This window comes from Zingiber officinale, chromosome 2B, assembly GCF_018446385.1.
Source record: "Zingiber officinale cultivar Zhangliang chromosome 2B, Zo_v1.1, whole genome shotgun sequence".
Taxonomy (NCBI): Eukaryota; Viridiplantae; Streptophyta; class Magnoliopsida; order Zingiberales; family Zingiberaceae; genus Zingiber; species Zingiber officinale.
Window position 1 is genome coordinate 126,249,751 of NC_055989.1, and position 18,434 is coordinate 126,268,184.

Consider the following 18,434-nt stretch of genomic DNA (forward strand, 5'->3'; position numbering starts at 1 on the left):
TTACCTTTTTTTTTTTTTTTTGTACGATGTTATTTTCACGACTAAAAGTCAAAGTCACATAATAGTTATTGTACTATTGCTCATGACTATTCAAAAATAATCCATATAATGATTTGGTGCTTGAAGTACCGGAGCTTTAGTTTCAAGTTACTGGAAGATGGTACAATTAATTAAAATTGCTTCAAAATGAGTAAATAAGATATGATACCTATTGATAAAGGATAAATTTCTCTAGTAGAGGATGGAGATAAAATTTTAGATATTATATATATTATTTTTTTATTAATATTTTCTATTTTTGTTATACAATATTTTCTAGAATTACAATCTTCCCATTTTAGATTTCTAAGAAACATGTGATACAACATTTTGTTTTATTTTTTTTAATAAAAAAATTAAAGCTATATTTTGAAAATTTTCATATATAGATTAAAACGGCTGTCCCATGTTTTCCCCTCCTCCCATATTATTTACCTTCCTAATTCTCCCTGCGGTTCCCATCGATTCTTCCCCCGAACTATTTGCCCTCCATTTCAATTCCCTCCTCCTCCTCTTCTCTTCTTTACGTCCATTATGTAGCCTCCTGCACTCCTCTTTTCGACCCTTTGAATCGCCTAATGCTTTGTTGAATGAATACATTTACAGGGGCGTAAGGAACATTTTTGTTTAGGAAGAATGAACGCTCGAATATCTCGTGCTAGTTCATACTGATCTTGTTTACGCCTCCAGTTATGGATTCGGCTAGGAGTTGGCTGCAGAAACTCCAGCAAAGAGAAAAGGTTTCAAAGAAGAAAGAGCAGGGACTGAATGGCGTCGATGAGAGTTATGAAGAAGAGCATTCCAGTGCAACGAGGCAAAGGGTAGCTACAGCCAAACAATACATAGAAAATCATTACAAGGAGCAGATGAAAAATTTGCAAGAACGCAAGGAAAGGTATATGTGGCTTTGGTACAAAAAGGAATGTGATTCTCTTGTTTATTCTATAATAAATTGATGCAAAGTTTATGATTTTGATTGATTGAAGTAGAACTTATTGGTTTGTACAAAAGTGGATCCTAATCACATGCAAGTTCTTGTGTCATTCAACAATAGTGAATGTTCTTCTTGTTTTGAATTGAATTCCTTTACATGAATATTCAACCAGAACTAGATGTTTTACAGACGATGTAGTCTGGAAAAGAAGCTAGCTGATTCTGATGTTTCGGAAGAAGAACAACTCAATATTCTTAAGTATCTCGAGAAAAAGGAGACAGAGTATATGCGCCTTCAAAGGCACAGAATGGGAGTGGATGATTTTGAACTACTCACAATGATAGGGAAAGGTGCTTTTGGGGAGGTATGCTATCAAGGATGTTTTTGTTTTTTTTTTTGATGATTTTCGAATGTTCCTATGTGGTAACTGCCATCTCCTTTGATCATTTGAAAACCTAAATTGGCTAATGGAATAAGAAAAACAACTTGACGAAATAAATACTTCAGTTCAGCTATGATGTTACATGTAACTCCTTGTGAAAAGCATCCTGCAGGTCTGGGTTTGTAGGGAGAAAGACACTGGTAATGCGTATGCAATGAAGAAGCTTAAGAAATCTGAAATGTTACGTCGAGGCCAGGTTGAACATGTTAAAGCTGAAAGGAATCTTCTAGCAGAGGTCGATAGGAATTGTATAGTGAAGCTATACTTCTCCTTCCAAGACAATGATTACTTGTATCTGATTATGGAGTATCTACCTGGTGGTGATATGATGACATTGCTTATGCGAAAGGATACATTGAGCGAGGATGAAGCTAGATTCTATATTGGTGAAGCAGTTTTAGCTATCGAGTCTATTCATAAGCACAATTACATTCACAGGTTATCACAAGCTTAACATGGATATGTATCAGAATTATCGTCTTTTCAAATCAGCATCTAAAATTTGCTTTTCAGGGATATAAAGCCTGATAATCTACTACTAGACAGATATGGCCACCTTAAGCTTTCAGATTTTGGATTGTGTAAGCCATTGCATTGTTATTTTCCAAATTTGCAAGAAAAGGACACCAATGTTGGAAAGAACTCTAGTTGTTCTCCTCAACTCAGTGAACAGCCATCTTTACCGAAACGTACTCAACAGGAGCAGCTAGAGCACTGGCAAAAGAATAGGAGGTCATTGGTAAGAAACTTGTATTGTGCCTGAGAATCATCAGATTAAGACTATATCGATAAAATGCTTTTTCATAGCTTTTTTGGGTATTGATAACCTTATAATGTATTTAAGATACAATAAATATAAACCAAGCTACTTATCGGTTCATATTTGAGTACTTTTGGCACATAGTTTAAGCAGTGGCTTATCTAGGTTTCTTTGCAACTTATCATATATACTTAAATTCTATTCGTAGAGGTGGCTTCAGGTTGAACCATACTATAACTCTCTTGTCGCTTTTCTTGTGTGTTTGCATTCTTCTTCTTCTTGGTATGTTCAAGGGGCTGTTCTCTGTTGCACACAATGCAAAGTTGTATTGCCTCTATCACTCGAGTATCTAAAGATCTAGCATCTCTTTAACATGGCTGTGAATTCTTCAGGCATACTCTACGGTCGGTACGCCTGACTACATTGCTCCAGAAGTCCTACTGAAGAAGGGTTATGGGGTGGAATGTGATTGGTAAGACAATTTGCTTCATTTTTTTCTCCAATTCACATCTCACATCGGATGGTGACCTTTGTTCACCTTCTCATAGGTGGTCACTAGGAGCCATCATGTATGAAATGCTTATCGGTTATCCTCCATTTTATTCTGATGAACCTATGGCAACCTGCAGAAAGGTTTGTTCTTATTCCTTATACACCTTTGCTATAAAATCTTACTCAGTGGCTGAACTAATTTTCTCCTAGGTAGGGCACTTAACTAAAATAATAACAAAATCAACACAACAAATATAGTTCAAGAGTCTAAGTTAGTGCTTTGGACTAATATATGCAGATAGTTAATTGGCGAACACACCTGAAGTTCCCTGAAGAAGCAAAACTATCTCCCGAAGCGAAAGACTTAGTCAGTAGACTCTTGTGCAACGTTGAACAACGACTTGGCACGAAAGGGGCTGATGAGATAAAGGTTGGCTTTTGGTCATGAATAAATTTAAAAGGACTCCATGGAAGAGGTTATAACAAGGGATAGTTTTGCTACATCAGGATCACCCTTGGTTCAATGGTGTTGAGTGGGACAAACTTTACGAAATGGAGGCCGCATTTATACCCGAGGTGAAAGATGAACTGGATACCCAAAACTTTGAAAAGTTCGAAGAGGTACCTTGGATAGTGAATTTTGTTTGAACAATTGGATCTTCTGAACTTTAATATGCATGCCCCTCCCTGTCAATATTTCGCAGTCTGACAGCCAAATTCAATCTTCATCTAAGTCAGGCCCCTGGAGAAAGGTAGAACAAGAACTTTTACCATAAATTTTTATGAATTTAAAGTATATAAAACCTAAAATACTCATTGCATTACCTTGTGATTCTACTGTTGCAGATGCTTTCATCCAAGGATTTGAACTTTATGGGATACACATATAAAAACTTTGAAATAGTCAATGATGGAGAAGTGCCTGGAATGAGTATATTCATCTTTTTTACATATAAATTACTCTTCTTTTTTTGCATAATCATAATTTTTTTACTGAGATGTCAACTTTGTTCATTTCCTTATAATGATTTCTTGTGTTTGATTGAGTTGTATGAATATACTGTTTTTTTTCAGCTTTAGGAATTGAACTTCAGCATTATGCAACTAACTTCAAATCATAGGATTGTAACATTTAAATTTAAATAATTTTAAGAAATACATTTGATATTTATCCTTTCTAGAGACTCCGCATTAGCATTCATTCTTATCATTTATGTTTGTTTTCGGTTTTAGCTGAACTGAAGAAGAAGGGCAAATTGAGGAAGCCAAGTATCAAATCTCTCTTTGGTAATCCTCTGTTCCCTTGAAATTACATATGTATTATATCTTTGTAGTTACTTGCAGTATTGTGCAAAACCCATCTTTCTAGCACTTCTTCTATGAGATAATTTTTGCTTTCATCTTTTTACTCTTCCAACACCATTCCTATTCCTTAGCTACTTCACTAAAACTAGTAGACAAATGTTGTACAATCTTACTCCGACTTGACACGATCAAGTTTGGATTCCTGAAATCATGCTCGGTCTTCTTTGATGCAGTGACATTCTAAAACCACTAAAACTATAGTCCTAAACTAAAGGATTTCTCCTTGTGCTTCTTTCCATCATATGCATATACATAAACTAAACCTTTCAAGGCCTATGCAAGCCATTGTCGACTAGAAAGATCACAAAGTTTTGAACATGAATGAGTTTGTCGCGCTCTTGTTAAATCACAGATTAACATCTTCAAACAGGAAATATGTTCCGACTGAATTGTCTTATTTGTTACTTGCATATCTCATTTTATGCCATATTTCAGAGTGTCCAGAAACAGAGGAGCTGCAAGATGAACTCATTCAAGCGCATTCGCTCAGTAGTTCGCCTAACCGACTAGAAGCCTCAAAAAGCCAGAGGGCAGCCTCACCATAAATGCCATTGATTACTATAAAATGTTGTGAAAACTCAGTTTCCTTTAATCACATGGATACCAGAAGCATTGTATCTTAAGGATTCATCTCAGCTATCAAGTGGCATGTGCCTACACAGGGATAACATGGAAAGGCAAGAATGCTGATTCTATGTCTTCCTTCCTTCCAAACCCAACAATAAGAAACTGGTCTTTGTATATCTCTTTCAGCTCACTGTTTCTTTTCATATTCCTGTAGTGATTTGTAATTGCACGAATGAAATGATGTACATGTGCCATTAGTCATATTCAAAGTCGATGATTTCTTCCATGGTCTATCGCTTGAATTATTCCATATACATTGCACCATGCCTTTTCAAAGCCATTGAATAAGGTGGCTACAAGACTTGCATTGTATGTTCATGTGATGAGAAGCCCTTGAAGCAGTAAGAAGGATACTCGCAGATGCTGCTTCTGAAGAAACAAACAAAAATCTCCCTATCACCATCTAGTATCCCCTCCAAATAAAAGCACCATAGATATTCGTCTTTTATCCACATTCTGTTGAAATTCTCCTTCCACATGTTCTCCTAATCACAGGGAGAACTGATATTTGGGCCACGGGCAGCACAACAAAAATCGAAGTAGGATATCATCCAAAAACTTCAAGTAAATCAGTGTAATCTTCTTTCATTTCTGTTGTCAGATCAGTTAGTGTGTCATAGATTCTGATAGCATCTGGGTGCATTTTGTCACCTGCCACAAAAGAGACAGTTTCTTTTCCCACATTAACCCAACTGATCCCAGGAGATTTCTTCACTCTTCTTTCTCTCATTTCTTTTTTTACCATCTTTGAACCACTCCAATCACCAGATGCAGAATATATATTTGAAAGTAAGATATAGGGAGAAGAGTTTACTGGTTCCAATTCGATGAGTTTATCTGCTGCTCTTTTGCCACTGACTTCATCTCCATATTTTCTGCAAGCTGCAAGCAATGTTGCCCAGATAACACCATCAGGGTCAAAAGGCAACCTATTAATAAGCTCCTCAGCCTCTTTTAGATTACCACTACGACCAAGGATATCTATCATGCAAGCGTAGTGATCTACTCTTGGGGTTATTCCATAGTATGTGCTCATCATATGAAAGTAACGGTGGCCCTCAGTGACCAGGCCTGCATGACTACAAGCTGTAAGGACACCAAGAAAGGTAATGTCATCAGGTGGAATCTGTAATTGCTCCATTTGCTGGAAGAGCTCCAGAGCCACTTCCGCGTGCCCATTCTTTGCAAAACTGGCAATCATAGAATTCCATGAGACAACGTCTTCTTTGTTCTCCAACTCTTGGAACACTAGAAAAGACGCTTCCGCATCCCCACACTTGGAATACATGTCTATGAGACCGTTACTTGGGTGTTTGTATGAACCAAAACCAGTGCGTATGATTTGGCTGTGCACTAGTCGGCCATAAAATAAGTCAGATAAGTCGGCACAAGATCTCAGAACACTAGTTAAAGTGAACTCATCGGATTTAACATTGTAGCTATGCATACTACCGAAGAAAAGCAATGCATCACCACTGTAACCAATTTGTGCATGCCCTGAAATGATTGCTGTCCATAAAACCATGCTCTTCTCCTCGGGCATCTCCCAGAAAAGCTTTTTGCCGTCTTCAACTTCCCTAGAGTTCAAATACATGTCTAAAAGTGAGATCCCCAGGAACGAACTATCATATAAGAGGCCAGATTTGAGCAAGTGGCAATGCACTTGTTTACCCATGATTGATCTTGAAGGACAAGCAAAAGAAGGAAGAATGCTTGCAAAGGTGAACTCAGATGGCTTCAAGTTTTCAACCTGCATATGCTTAAACATTTCTAATGCTTCCTCCTCCATATGATTTTGGACAAGACCAGCAATCAGAGCATTTGTTGTGACAATGCTCCTTTCATCCATCTGAGCATACACTGTCTTGGCGGCATCAATTTCACTGAGTTTTGCATAGAAGTCTACAAGTGAGCTTGCCACATAGAGATTTGAACCGAAACCGGATTTGATAGCTAGGCAATGAATTTTCCTTCCTTTCTCAGAATCATGTAGATTGGAGCAAACACTAAAAACACTGGAAAAGGATATCTCATCGGGTTCAACCTCATTCATTGTCATCCTTTGGAACATATCCAACGCATCGTCTGCTTTCCCACTATTGGCAAGTCCAACTATGGTTGCATTCCATGAAACAATATCTCTGGAAGGCAAATGCTGGAATTGCCTCATTGCATCATTGATTTCTCCACATTTAGCATACATATCTAAGATTGCATTACCCACAAACAAACTTGCTACAGAATTAGTTTTGACTGTGAAAGAATGTAACTGCCTACCTAGGCTAGGATTTTCCATGCAAGTACAAGCACCGAAAACACTGACAAAAGTGAACTCGTCAGGTTCAAAATCAAGTCTTCTCATCTGAAAGAACAACGGCATGACTTCTTGTACATCACCACTCTGAACATATCCACTGAGCATTGCATTCCACATGACTGTATTCCTTTCTTCCAAAAAATCAAACACTGTCCTTGCATCTTCTATTCGAGAACATTTAGCATATAGGTTGACCAAAGAAGTTCCAACGAATACATTTGCGTCCAAACCAAGCCTAATCGCCTCAGAATGTACTTGCTGACCATCTGTCAGCGCCATTAGGTTGGCAGCAGCGCTCAACACACTTCCTAGTGTCGATCGAGTAGGCTTTATATCCCTACTTCTCATTTCTTCAAAGAAACTAAGAGCTTCAGCAAAATGTTCATTTCGACTATGACCTGAGATCATCACATTCCATGCTACAGCATTTGGAGAAGGCATTTGCCAAAATATAGATTCTGCATCGTTAAGCCTTCCCAGGCTCAAAAGTGCAGTCATAACAGTGACGTATGCAACACGGTCGGGCATTCCACCTTTCTCTATCATATCTGAGAACAACGCAACTGCTTCATTGAACATGCCAACACGAGAATAGCCGGCAATCATATTCGTCCAGGAAACAGTATCCACACTGGCAATTCTCTCAAACACTTTGCGGGCATCATCAACACGGTCGCATTTCGAGTACGTATCCACCAACGATCCCTCGCAGAAAGAGTTGGACTCAAAACCAGTCTTCAAGATGACCCCATGCACCTGCGTGCCGAAATCAAGATCCTTCAAGCGGGCGCAGGCGGAGAGAGCGATAGCGAATCCGAACTGATCCGGCAGCCCACCAGCAGACCGCATCGACCGGAAAGAACACAGAACCTCTTCCGGACAGCCTCTACGCGAGTGGGCAGAGAGGAGGGAGTTCCACGCGGCCGGTTCTCGCTCCTCGAGGCGGTCGAAGACCCTCGTGGAGTAGCAGAGGTGACCGCACTTGGAGTAGAGGTCGATGAGAGCGTTCCCGACGGCAGCGTAGAGGCGGATCCCATGTTTGATGATGCGGGCATGGATGCCCTTGCAGGTGTTGGTGAAGGCGTTCCTTAGAGGCGATTCGTCGTCGAACAGGTGGCGGGCTTTAACTGAGACTGCTTGTGCGGAGAGAGACGTGAGAAGATGGGCGTAGGATCGAGAATCGAAAGGAATCGAGTGGAGCTGAACGGGGGTTTGGATGGGATCAAAACTATGGGAGGAGGAGGAAATGCAGGAGGGATTGAGGTGAGAACTCCATGAGCGCTTCCAACGAAGCATTTAAAAGATGATTACGCTCGTACAGCATTTAACAAGAATTGGTATTTGTTGTAGGCTGGTCACAGGGTAAATCATGGAGTAAAATTATACCAATAACCAATTCTATGCAATCCCATCAATTCTATTTTGATCTCACAACAAAAGACAATTCTATCCGTTTCCAGAACGATTTAGTACTAGGAGTTGTCAATTGGAGAAGTTGCACAACTGATTTATATTTTAAGTATTTTAATAATCATTTGTTATTATATAATATATAAAATTTATTTTCTAAAAATTATTAAAACACCCCTTTATCTATAATTTTTTATTCAAACTAATGATTAATATAATATATTGAAATCATATTGACCCTTTATAATGAAATTATATTAATTAAAGTATTTTAGTATTAAATTATTAAAATAGAGTTATTAGGGTAAAATACCTGACTTTTGAAATCTGAATTATTTGGGTCTTTGAAAATCCGAATTGTTTGGATTTTCGAGTGTCACCCTTACCGTTTTCCTATGAAAAAAATTAATTTAATTTAATATTAAACTTATCTTAGTAAAAAAATTAAGAAAAATATATTTTTTAATATTGTCGACCTAAAATATTTATAGAAGTTTCTTAGAACATATTAATGATGAGAAAAATTCATAATAATATGTCGTAGCTGAGTCTAACTCTAGATCTGATTGTTTCGCTTGTAAAATTATTAATAAACCTTGAAATTATTTTTAGTGTGAATAGAAAAAAGATATTAACTTAAATTAATTTTAGGTTTCAACAAATTAATTAGTAAAAGGGAGAAATTTTTAATAAAATAATAAGATATTACTTTTTAACACCACTTTAAAAATACTTTATACAAAATAATTTCAAAATGATATTTATTTTTTTAATCAAAATTGAGTCAAAACGTAATAGAGTAATTTTAAATATTTTTTTTTAACTCTACGATGATGGACGAAATATTTTGCATAGATTAACATACGTTGTTCCGGTGAGACTATGTTTAAGTGATCGTCAAGGGAAAAGATAAAAAAATAAAGAAAATTAAGGTTAGAGTTAATGTAAAATTCATACCTCCTTTATTATTATTTGAGCTATTTATATAGTCTCCTTATGAGTTGTAGGGATCGAAGAAGCATTATTATTATCGGAGGTAATAATGGAGTTGATTTAGAGCTATTTTGATTCAAAAATTGTTAAAATTATTCGGCTTTAGAATTGTTTTATAAAATTTTAAGATGATGCTATTTTATATAAAATAGTTTCAAAGTGGAATCAAAAGTATTTTAATAATTAAATAATAAATAAAATATTATTTTTTAAAAAAATATTCTTTTAACAGTAAATATAAAAAATTAATGTCTTTTTAATTTTTCTATCTATGTAATAATATTATAGTGATATAATTGTCGTCTTGAAAATGTCAAAATTGGGTCCCAATGCGGTCTGTCTCACCTCTAGGCTCTACGGCTAGCCCGCACCCAAAGCCCACACTCGGAAGCTACTAGAAGCCGCTAGGGGCTGGAGCACACGATAAAAGGGCCAAACAGCTACCCAGGAGACTGCTCGCTACTTCCGCTGCCCTTTCCTCTAGTCTTCCTCTGATCCTCTCGAATCTCGAAGCGATCGAATCTCCATGGAGGCGGCCAAGGTGAAGGAGCTGCGCCTCTTCGTGGCGCAATGCAAGAAGGATCCAGCCATCCTTGCCGACCCTTCCCTTTCCTTCTTCCGCGACTACCTTGAGAGGTAAAATAGGATTGTCTTCTCTTGTCGTCATCGGTTTTGAGTCTATAATTTTCTCACGTGTGCACTTCTTGCCTGTATTTAGTTTGGGCGCGGAGCTTCCGGCTGCAGCTTACGGTCTTGGGGCGTCTTCTGCTACGGTAGCCTGCAAAACCCTATTTCTTACCTTTTCTTCTTTAGCTTGATCGATGTACGTTTTACTGCTAGATTCACATTTTCTCCTCTTTCAATTAAAATAGGCAACTGCTTTTGTGAACACATTAGTTATTATTTTGTGCCAGTTTATGTGATAATGATGCACAGTATATACACGATGAATATTAGTTTCCATTTTGGATACATAATTTGTTTTTTCCCTATGAAAATTGAACTAAACACGCCAGACTAGTCATCAACTGTACTCTTTTAGGAGATTTGGGAAATTGGGTTGGCTTTTTTTTGCCAGCAATTTGATATTCAGTTCTTCGATAAATGCCCTTTATGCAATCATATCTACCTTTCTAGTCACTTTAAATCATACAATGCATTGATTTAATTCGGTAGCCTGCACATCACATGCTGCACACACTTGCATCAGCATCAACATTACATCAGTCCTTTCTTCTCCATCTTCTATCATCATAGAAGGTGGAAGGAGAGGAGGGTGGAACAAGTGGCAAGTGTTGGCTGTTGTTCAATGGCAACAAAAGGTGGCTAAAAAGGAAATGGATACTGGATGAGAAATAATTCCTTGAATGATGAAATGATATTGCCCATTCTCAATCTTGTATATTTTGAAATAGGCTTGGATCACCTAAACAATTGATATATGTCTTTTTTTTCTTCAGGAATCCTTTGGTGCTATCCCTGGTATCTAGAGAATACCACTATATTTGTTCCATATGCTAAGTGGTAGTTTATTTTTTTTTTCTCTGTTTGTATCTGTGGTGTGTATACAGGAACTTTACCTGATCTAATTTTTTTTACTAGATCTCTTTCCTTCATCACTTGAGATCCCAACACATAATGTTCATGATTTGTATTCACTGCAGAGAGCTCCAGTGGTGGATGAAATAGACACAGATATTGATGAGGATGATGTTGATGCAAAAGGTGCCCCTCCAGTAGATCATGAATCTGATGATGAAATTATCGAATCAGATGTTGAGTTAGAGGGAGAAATTGTTGAAGCTGATAATGATCCTCCTCAAAAAGTAAATGAAGTTGGATGTTTTGTACTTCTTTTGCTTGCTATTGCAGTACCAATATAGACATGTGCCTTGGTTGAATTTTCTAGATGGGAGATCCATCTCTTGAAGTGACTGATGAAAACCGTGATGCCTCTCAAGAGGCTAAGGCAAAGGCCATGGAGGCAATTTCAGAAGGTAGTATACATTTTAAATGGTGTTTTTTATTTCTTATAGTAGACTGTGGCTGACAACAATTTTTTTAATTTACAAATAGGGAGACTCGACGAGGCTATTGAGCATCTCACAGAGGCAATATTGCTGAACCCAACATCAGCAATTATGTACGCTACTAGAGGTAAGTGTGAATTCCACACCGCTTGTACAATACTTCTGTGGCAATGTCTTTCTATTATGAATCATCCAGGTCATTATTTCATCTGCAGCATCGGTCTTTATCAAGATGAAGAAACCTAATGCTGCAATTCGAGATGCAACTGCTGCTCTAGAGGTTATTTTCGATACATTTAACTGCTTGTACTACCTTTTTTTTGGTCTTCGGCATTTCATCTCCTAGATGACATAACCTGTCACGAGGGCATTGAATTTATAATTTCATGCTTAACAAAACATATGAATGATGTTATTGTTCCAGCTTCTAGTTATTAAGGGTTGCTATATCAACCTAATCCAAAAAATGGCAAGACTTGATTCTGAAAAGGGCACACAGGTTAATGCAGGATATTGTGGCATATGAACTCTATCCGATGTAAAATATGATTTTTCTAAAATTTAGTTAAAATTAGAACGCCGGTATTTATGTGACAAAATGGAGTTGGTGAAAATAAGATGCAAATAGTAAGCATCTCCCAGAATTGAATCGAAATGATGTTTTGTTGTAATTTTTAGGGCTACTTTTGAAAGCTATTGCAATGTTTTAAGTTTTAACAAATGCATGCACAAAATTTAAATTTAGTAACAAATCTAACGGGCATAAGATATCTGTATTTTTTTTTTCCAAATGACACCTATTTGCCATTTTGTTGTGATTTTTTAGCAGGCATGGATGATCTGTTTTGTTGTTTTTATCTCCCACTTGTAGATGGCTGGAGGGACTGTTTCTCATATTTCTAATGCAATCGGTTGTGGAGGGAAAGAGTTAGCTAATATCATTATAGTTGATTGACTTTCCAAAAAGTATTTCAGTATCATTAGTCACCAATGTTTTTTTGTTATTGAATGCGTCACGCCCTGGAGTTATACTTGTCTAAGGGAACGGATGGTACTCCTAGTGACAATGTACGATATAACATGATATGAGTCCCCCATAGACATAAATGAACATGGAAGATATAAAACATAGCAATAACAGAATAGAGAGATTTACACAATTCCCACACAACATAGAAAACATAAATGACTGCCAACCAACATGACTTAGAACAAACCTCATAACTGAATAAAAGTAGCTACAAGGCTAAAATACCCAAATCTAAGTCAAATTATTACATAACTAAGTTCAAATACCCGTGGGCAGTCAAGGTATAACAACCCAATGATACAATACAACACATATCACTGACGACACACTCAACCACTCGTAGGAGACATGGTCGACCAAGATATATGCTGTCAAATCTCTCAACATCATAGTGGAGGCATGATTGCTAACCACTCGTAGGAGACATGGTGGACAAGATGTACTAGTCACCGTCAACTCTCTCAACTTCGTAGTGGAGACATGATCGTAAACTCCTCGTAGGAGACATGGTCTATAGGTGTCAACTCTTTCAACGTCGTAGTGGAGACATGATCGTAAACCACTCGTAGGAGACATGGTTGATAGGTGTCAAGTCTCTCAACATCGTAATGAAGACATGTTCGTAAACCACTCGTAGGAGACATGATCGGCAGGTGTCACCTCTCTCAACATCGCAGTGGAGACATGATGGTCAAGATGCATACAGTACAATGATGTGCAAGATGCTAATTGCCATGACTCAAACACAATCATCATCAATGGAACAACATAATAAACACAAGTATATCCAGAAACATGATCTATCAATTACACTACTAAACAACATATATAGTACTAGTAACACCTATAGTACACATTATACATGTACGACCACAGCACACAGGTAGTCAAATATGATAATTCCTATAGTATATACTATACACGTGTGCATGCTACAACATGTGAATAATCGACATGATGACTCCTATATACACCATACATGTGTACACTATAGAGTAAGAATATCCAAAGATGAGATTGCATGTATAATAAATAGATCATCTTTAAGATCAAGCATTTAAGTATCAGACTCAGGTAAAAATATGACTACAGTCAAGGTAAATTTATCTACTCCATAAACTATCTCTATGCTTAGTCAATGAAATACGGAGGTCAAGGAAGAAATACTCGCCTTTATCTATGTTTCGTGCCGAATGTCCTCAAATTGGGACTCGTCTCGAATTAAAAACTCAAATCAATCAATTGGCCTCCCTCTCTGGTGGTAGCTTACTATGGTCGGTGGGGGTAGTGAAATCGAGGGTTAAGGTTGTCGATTGCGACGATCGTAACAATGGCAGTGGTAGTTGCTGCTCGGAATCTGCAGGTGTGCGAGGGCAGCAGATCGGCGCTTCGACAATGTCTCAGACCTCTGGTAACCACCAACCCCAGCCCTTCGCCCAACGACTGATCACTGCTCTAGCAGTGGCTCCCGGCGACCTGCAAAGCAACTGCGTCATGAGTGAAGTGCGGCGCTCGCATCAATAATAGCTGTTGTTCGGGGGGCATCTGGGGGATTAGGCACGATGGCTGGCTGGATCTAGAGGTGGCCACGAGTAGGGTGGTGGTGGATCGATCGGTGGCTCGGTGGGGTCGGCAGTGTCTAGTGAATCGGGGCGGTGCAGCGAGGTAGAGACGCGAAGAGGGCGAAGAAGGTGGCGTCCGAGTCGGTCCCGCGGTGGGGTGAAGGATGTGCTACGTTGGCAATGTGGCTCGCGGCAATCAGTGCGGTGATGAAATCGTCGATGTGTGTGAAGGGGGAGACGGCGATGAAATCGAGAGATCAGAGATAGGACTAGGTTTGAATAGGAAATGAAGAGGTAATTAGGTTTTTGTGTATTTATAACTTAGGTTTATTAATTTAACTTTTTATTAATGACCTTAATTAACTCCCACTTAAATGGGCATTTCAAACAAGCTTTCATAACTCTAATAGATTTATCCCTTTAAACCTATCATACGAATTCGGTTTAAATTTCGAATTTTTTTAAAAAAAAAAAATCTAAAAAATTCTACAAGGTTATTTCTTAAGTAACACATTATTTTATTATTATTTAAGTGTCATATCTAACTAAATGAATTCTTATTCCTTTCTGTTATTGATCAAAGGTATTACAATGTTAGATGTCCCTTGGCATATTATTCAAATCTCTAAAGTCTATTATCTTATTCATAGAAAGTTTCTGCAACGTATGCTAAATTTGGTACATTTACTAGATAAAGCTAAAAAAAGGATGAGATACCCTTTCTCATTTAGCTCGCAAAAGAAGAAGGATAAGTATTTAGCTTATTGATTTATTTGGCTACTGTTAAAGAGTGCATCTTTGGATGAATTGCTCTAGTATAAAAGTTGTTTCTGTTAGCTGAAAAATACACCTGATAATTGATATGGCTTTGTTGTATGAAATCAACTTATAATCAGTTTCGTCTATTTTCTGAAGTTCTTCATGTCCATGACACATAGGCATAAATATATAGTTCCTTTGTAAAGGAAAAAATGGTAATTATGTGAATGTTCTATTAATTTCCTTTGTCACTTGTACTGCATATCACTTTCCATTTTACTTAAATTCCTAATAGTTTCATCAAGTTCAATAAACTCTGAGTATGTGTGGTTGTACTCAAATACTAGTTCAGGCCTTTAAAATTTCCAAATGGTTGGAACATGTGGATTGGGTCACCTCAAACTGCATTATGTGGAAATGTAATAATAGTTTCAATTGTGTACAAGTAAAAAAATCCTGATGCACAGTAAATTCAAACTTGATACAGGACTGCAACAACATCTTGTCATCTCATACAAATAGAAACATTACTTGGGATTGAGATTGCTCAGCAGTGTTGTAACTAAATGTTTAGTAAACTGCTGGCTTGTTGAGGCATTTTCTGCATATATAGTAGAGCATGAACTTCTCACATGAACCGTCCAGAAATAAGGAGTTCTTGAGGATTTTTCATCAGGAATGGTTAATTATCTTGCATGCACAATTAACCAAATTGGAGTAATTGAGAGTTAATACTTCTAAATCCTACAAATTGTTTTAAAGAGAGTTCTATCAAAATGTTTGGGTGATTGTGATTTACTGAGTTTAATACTGAACTTGAAGGGCATTGATTAAGCACACACTGCTATCCACCAATTCTTTATCTTCTCTTAACCCATAAGGAGGAGAAAACACAATAAAGTATATTCTCTTTTACCTTTTCCTTTTTTGGTTTTTGATGGAAATGGGTAATCTTTGATAACCTCATGTTTGTCAAAGCCAAGTGTAAGTTACATATAAAGCTAATGGCATCAAAGCTTTTCAGCTATTTTACTTTGTCTTAGTTAATTATCTGCTCTTGCTCTAGGTTAATTATGATTTTCCTTTGAGCTTCTGTTGTTCTATGCCCTGCCAGATACTATCGTTGTTCATTAATTTTGTAATCATGATTAGTTATTTATTTTTTGGTGTTGCATTTGTCTTGAACTTCAAACTTTGAATATACTAAAGCACCTCCCTAATTTTTTTTGGTTCTCCTAAACTTGATTTTGTTATTAGTTTGTTTACTGTTGTATAGTTAGATATATCATTATTTCTTTCTTTTCTTTTTGTTTGATTTTCCTTTTGTCAATTGCAAAATCAAATGAAATTATGTTTTGTTTCCTTCCCACTTGCTTGAACATGAATAATACATTAGAACAATAACATTTGTTTGGTCCTCTAGATTATGGTATTGGGGCCTAGGTTTTATTTTTGTCGCAAGCTAGATCTTCAACATTGTTTTTGCTAGTGTTTATTTACGCAGTTGAACATTTTGCAGATTAATCCTGATTCTGCAAAAGGCTATAAAACAAGAGGAATTGCTCTTGCTATGCTTGGGAAATGGGAAGAAGCTGCTAAGGATCTCCATGTTGCATCCAAGTTGGATTATGATGAGGAGATAAATTCTGTGCTGAAAAAGGTTTATTTTCTATTGTCATGCCTACACCTACTTGCATGCTACAAGAATGATTTGCACTTGGATTTATAATCTGCACCGTGGTCCCATAAAGGTTGAACCCAATGCACACAAGATTGAAGAGCACCATAGGAAGTATGAACGACTGCGAAAGGAACGAGAAGAGAAGAAACTTGAGCGTGAGAGGCAGCGTCGACGTACTGAGGCTAAGGTACATTTTGTGTATGAGTAGCTAAAATTTATAAATTTCATCTTTTTCAAAGAAAAGCTAATTGTGAGATGCTGTTTGTATTTATTTGTATCTTATCTTTAATATCTTCTAGGCTGCTTATGAAAAGGCAAATAAGAAAGAAGAATCAAGTAGGACAGCAGGAGGCACACCCGGAGGATTCCCTGGAGGTATGCCTGGGGGAATGCCAGGAGGCTTCCCTGGTGCTATGCCTGGGTCTGTGCCTGGAAATATTGATATGAGCAAGATTTTAAATGTGAGAATGTTTTGTTTTACTTGCCTTGTTACAACGCAGATGCCTTAAGGGTATTGATGTTTGTTTTACTATGTGAAATAGGATCCTGAGCTTATGGCAGCATTTAGTGACCCTGAGGTTATGGCTGCACTTCAAGAAGGTACGTATACATGCTTGGGTTTTGTGTCATCAGACAATTCTTGAAGCTACAGTTAGATTTGAAACCTCTTAATTATGTGAACCCCTAATGTCTATTTGATCTGTCTTATAGTAGATTTATAACTCTCTCTTTGTTTGCAGACGTTGGGCCAAATTGGCCTCTCTGAGTATTCATGCTCAAAAGAATTTTTTTCTTCAAACTAGTACCTTGCCTTTGGTTACTCTTGTTCAGCATAAGTAAATGTCATATAGAAGTTACATGTTCATAAGTTGATGGCAAAACATCTAAATTTTGATGGGCATAAGCTACACATTTTTTTTTTTACTTTTATTTTGTTACGTCAAACATTTGTACGAGTATCTGGATATAGTGAAGCCAGTGAATACTACAGGCAATATCAAGATCACACTATCATAAAATAAAGGGTGAACACATTTTATTTTTATGAAATTCACTTTCTAATATGCAACAATTTGTGAATACGCATTGAACCTTGTTTAGTGCATCGCTAAAGGTTCTCTTAACCTACAGATGCATTATTTAACTAATTACTGCAATCATTCTTTTTTTTCCCCCTGGTAATTGTGATATTGTGGTTGGTGCAGTGATGAGTAACCCGGCAAGCTTTGCTAAGCATCAAGCAAACCCCAAAGTGGCTCCCATCATTGCGAAGATGATGGGTAAATTTGCTGGACCTAAATAGAGAGCGTCATGGAAGTTCAGATACGAGTAATAAACCTATTTGTGTCTGTAACTTTATTTTTCCGCTGGTCAGTCGTCTTTTGAGGAATTCTAGAACATTAAATGGCTGGATTTGAAACATTATTTGGTTCGTACTACTTTAATTAGTCTTCAACGATGTTCTTGGATAGATAAAACGATGCTTGAATCCTTATTGTGAGTTTTGGTATTGGCTTGCTGCTTGAATCATTGTTTGGAATTGGCTTGGAAAGGTAACATGTGTAGCCAATGGTTTGAATGAAGTAGGTTTTTTCATTCCATTCTTGATGGGAATACTAGGTTTTCATGTATAAAAAGTTTCAACAATTTGTCAGGTGAGGATGCTGGAGTACAAATTTTATAGTCGGATAATGTGATCGTTTTGGCTTCTTGCAAATATTCAGTTTTAGATGCTATTTGTAGTGAAAGCAGCATTTTGCTGCCGTTTGATTGATAGCCAAAGATTTCTTAAAGATTGATAGCCAATCTCAAAGAAGTCTAGTCCCAATGGAGAATAGAAGCATGAGCCTTTTATTTTTTTACATTCCTAGCACCCATCTTTGTGTCCATGTGGACGGTATTCAGATCTTTAGATCCATCGACTTCCTACTCTTTTTCACCAAAACAATTAATTTGATAATTATCACATAGTGAAACTTTTCAATTATTCTTT

General features: G+C 37.1%; 3 protein-coding genes across 3 annotated transcripts; 2 read left to right on the forward strand and 1 right to left on the reverse strand.

Annotated features, from left to right (window-relative positions):
* The first annotated feature begins 679 nt into the window (after positions 1-679).
* LOC122048667 (serine/threonine-protein kinase tricornered-like) lies at positions 680-4,823 on the forward strand. The gene is made up of 13 exons (XM_042610204.1): positions 680-934; positions 1,163-1,337; positions 1,528-1,853; positions 1,929-2,154; positions 2,568-2,647; positions 2,724-2,808; positions 2,966-3,097; positions 3,175-3,288; positions 3,372-3,419; positions 3,514-3,585; positions 4,468-4,521; positions 4,615-4,709; positions 4,814-4,823. Exons 1-13 carry the CDS (start codon positions 732-734, stop codon positions 4,821-4,823), a joined length of 1,620 nt encoding a protein of 539 aa, XP_042466138.1. The 5' UTR covers positions 680-731.
* Positions 4,394-8,454, reverse strand: LOC122047050 (pentatricopeptide repeat-containing protein At3g09040, mitochondrial-like). Its single transcript, XM_042608083.1, has one exon. It carries the CDS (start codon positions 8,270-8,272, stop codon positions 5,207-5,209), a length of 3,066 nt encoding a protein of 1,021 aa, XP_042464017.1. The 5' UTR covers positions 8,273-8,454; the 3' UTR covers positions 4,394-5,206.
* A 1,363-nt stretch (positions 8,455-9,817) lies between these two features.
* On the forward strand, positions 9,818-17,951 carry LOC122047051 (FAM10 family protein At4g22670-like). Its single transcript, XM_042608084.1, has 11 exons — positions 9,818-10,015; positions 10,098-10,152; positions 11,044-11,205; positions 11,289-11,376; positions 11,456-11,536; positions 11,625-11,689; positions 16,280-16,420; positions 16,512-16,628; positions 16,741-16,902; positions 16,984-17,041; positions 17,647-17,951. Exons 1-11 carry the CDS (start codon positions 9,906-9,908, stop codon positions 17,742-17,744), a joined length of 1,137 nt encoding a protein of 378 aa, XP_042464018.1. The 5' UTR covers positions 9,818-9,905; the 3' UTR covers positions 17,745-17,951.
* The last annotated feature ends 483 nt before the right edge of the window (positions 17,952-18,434 follow it).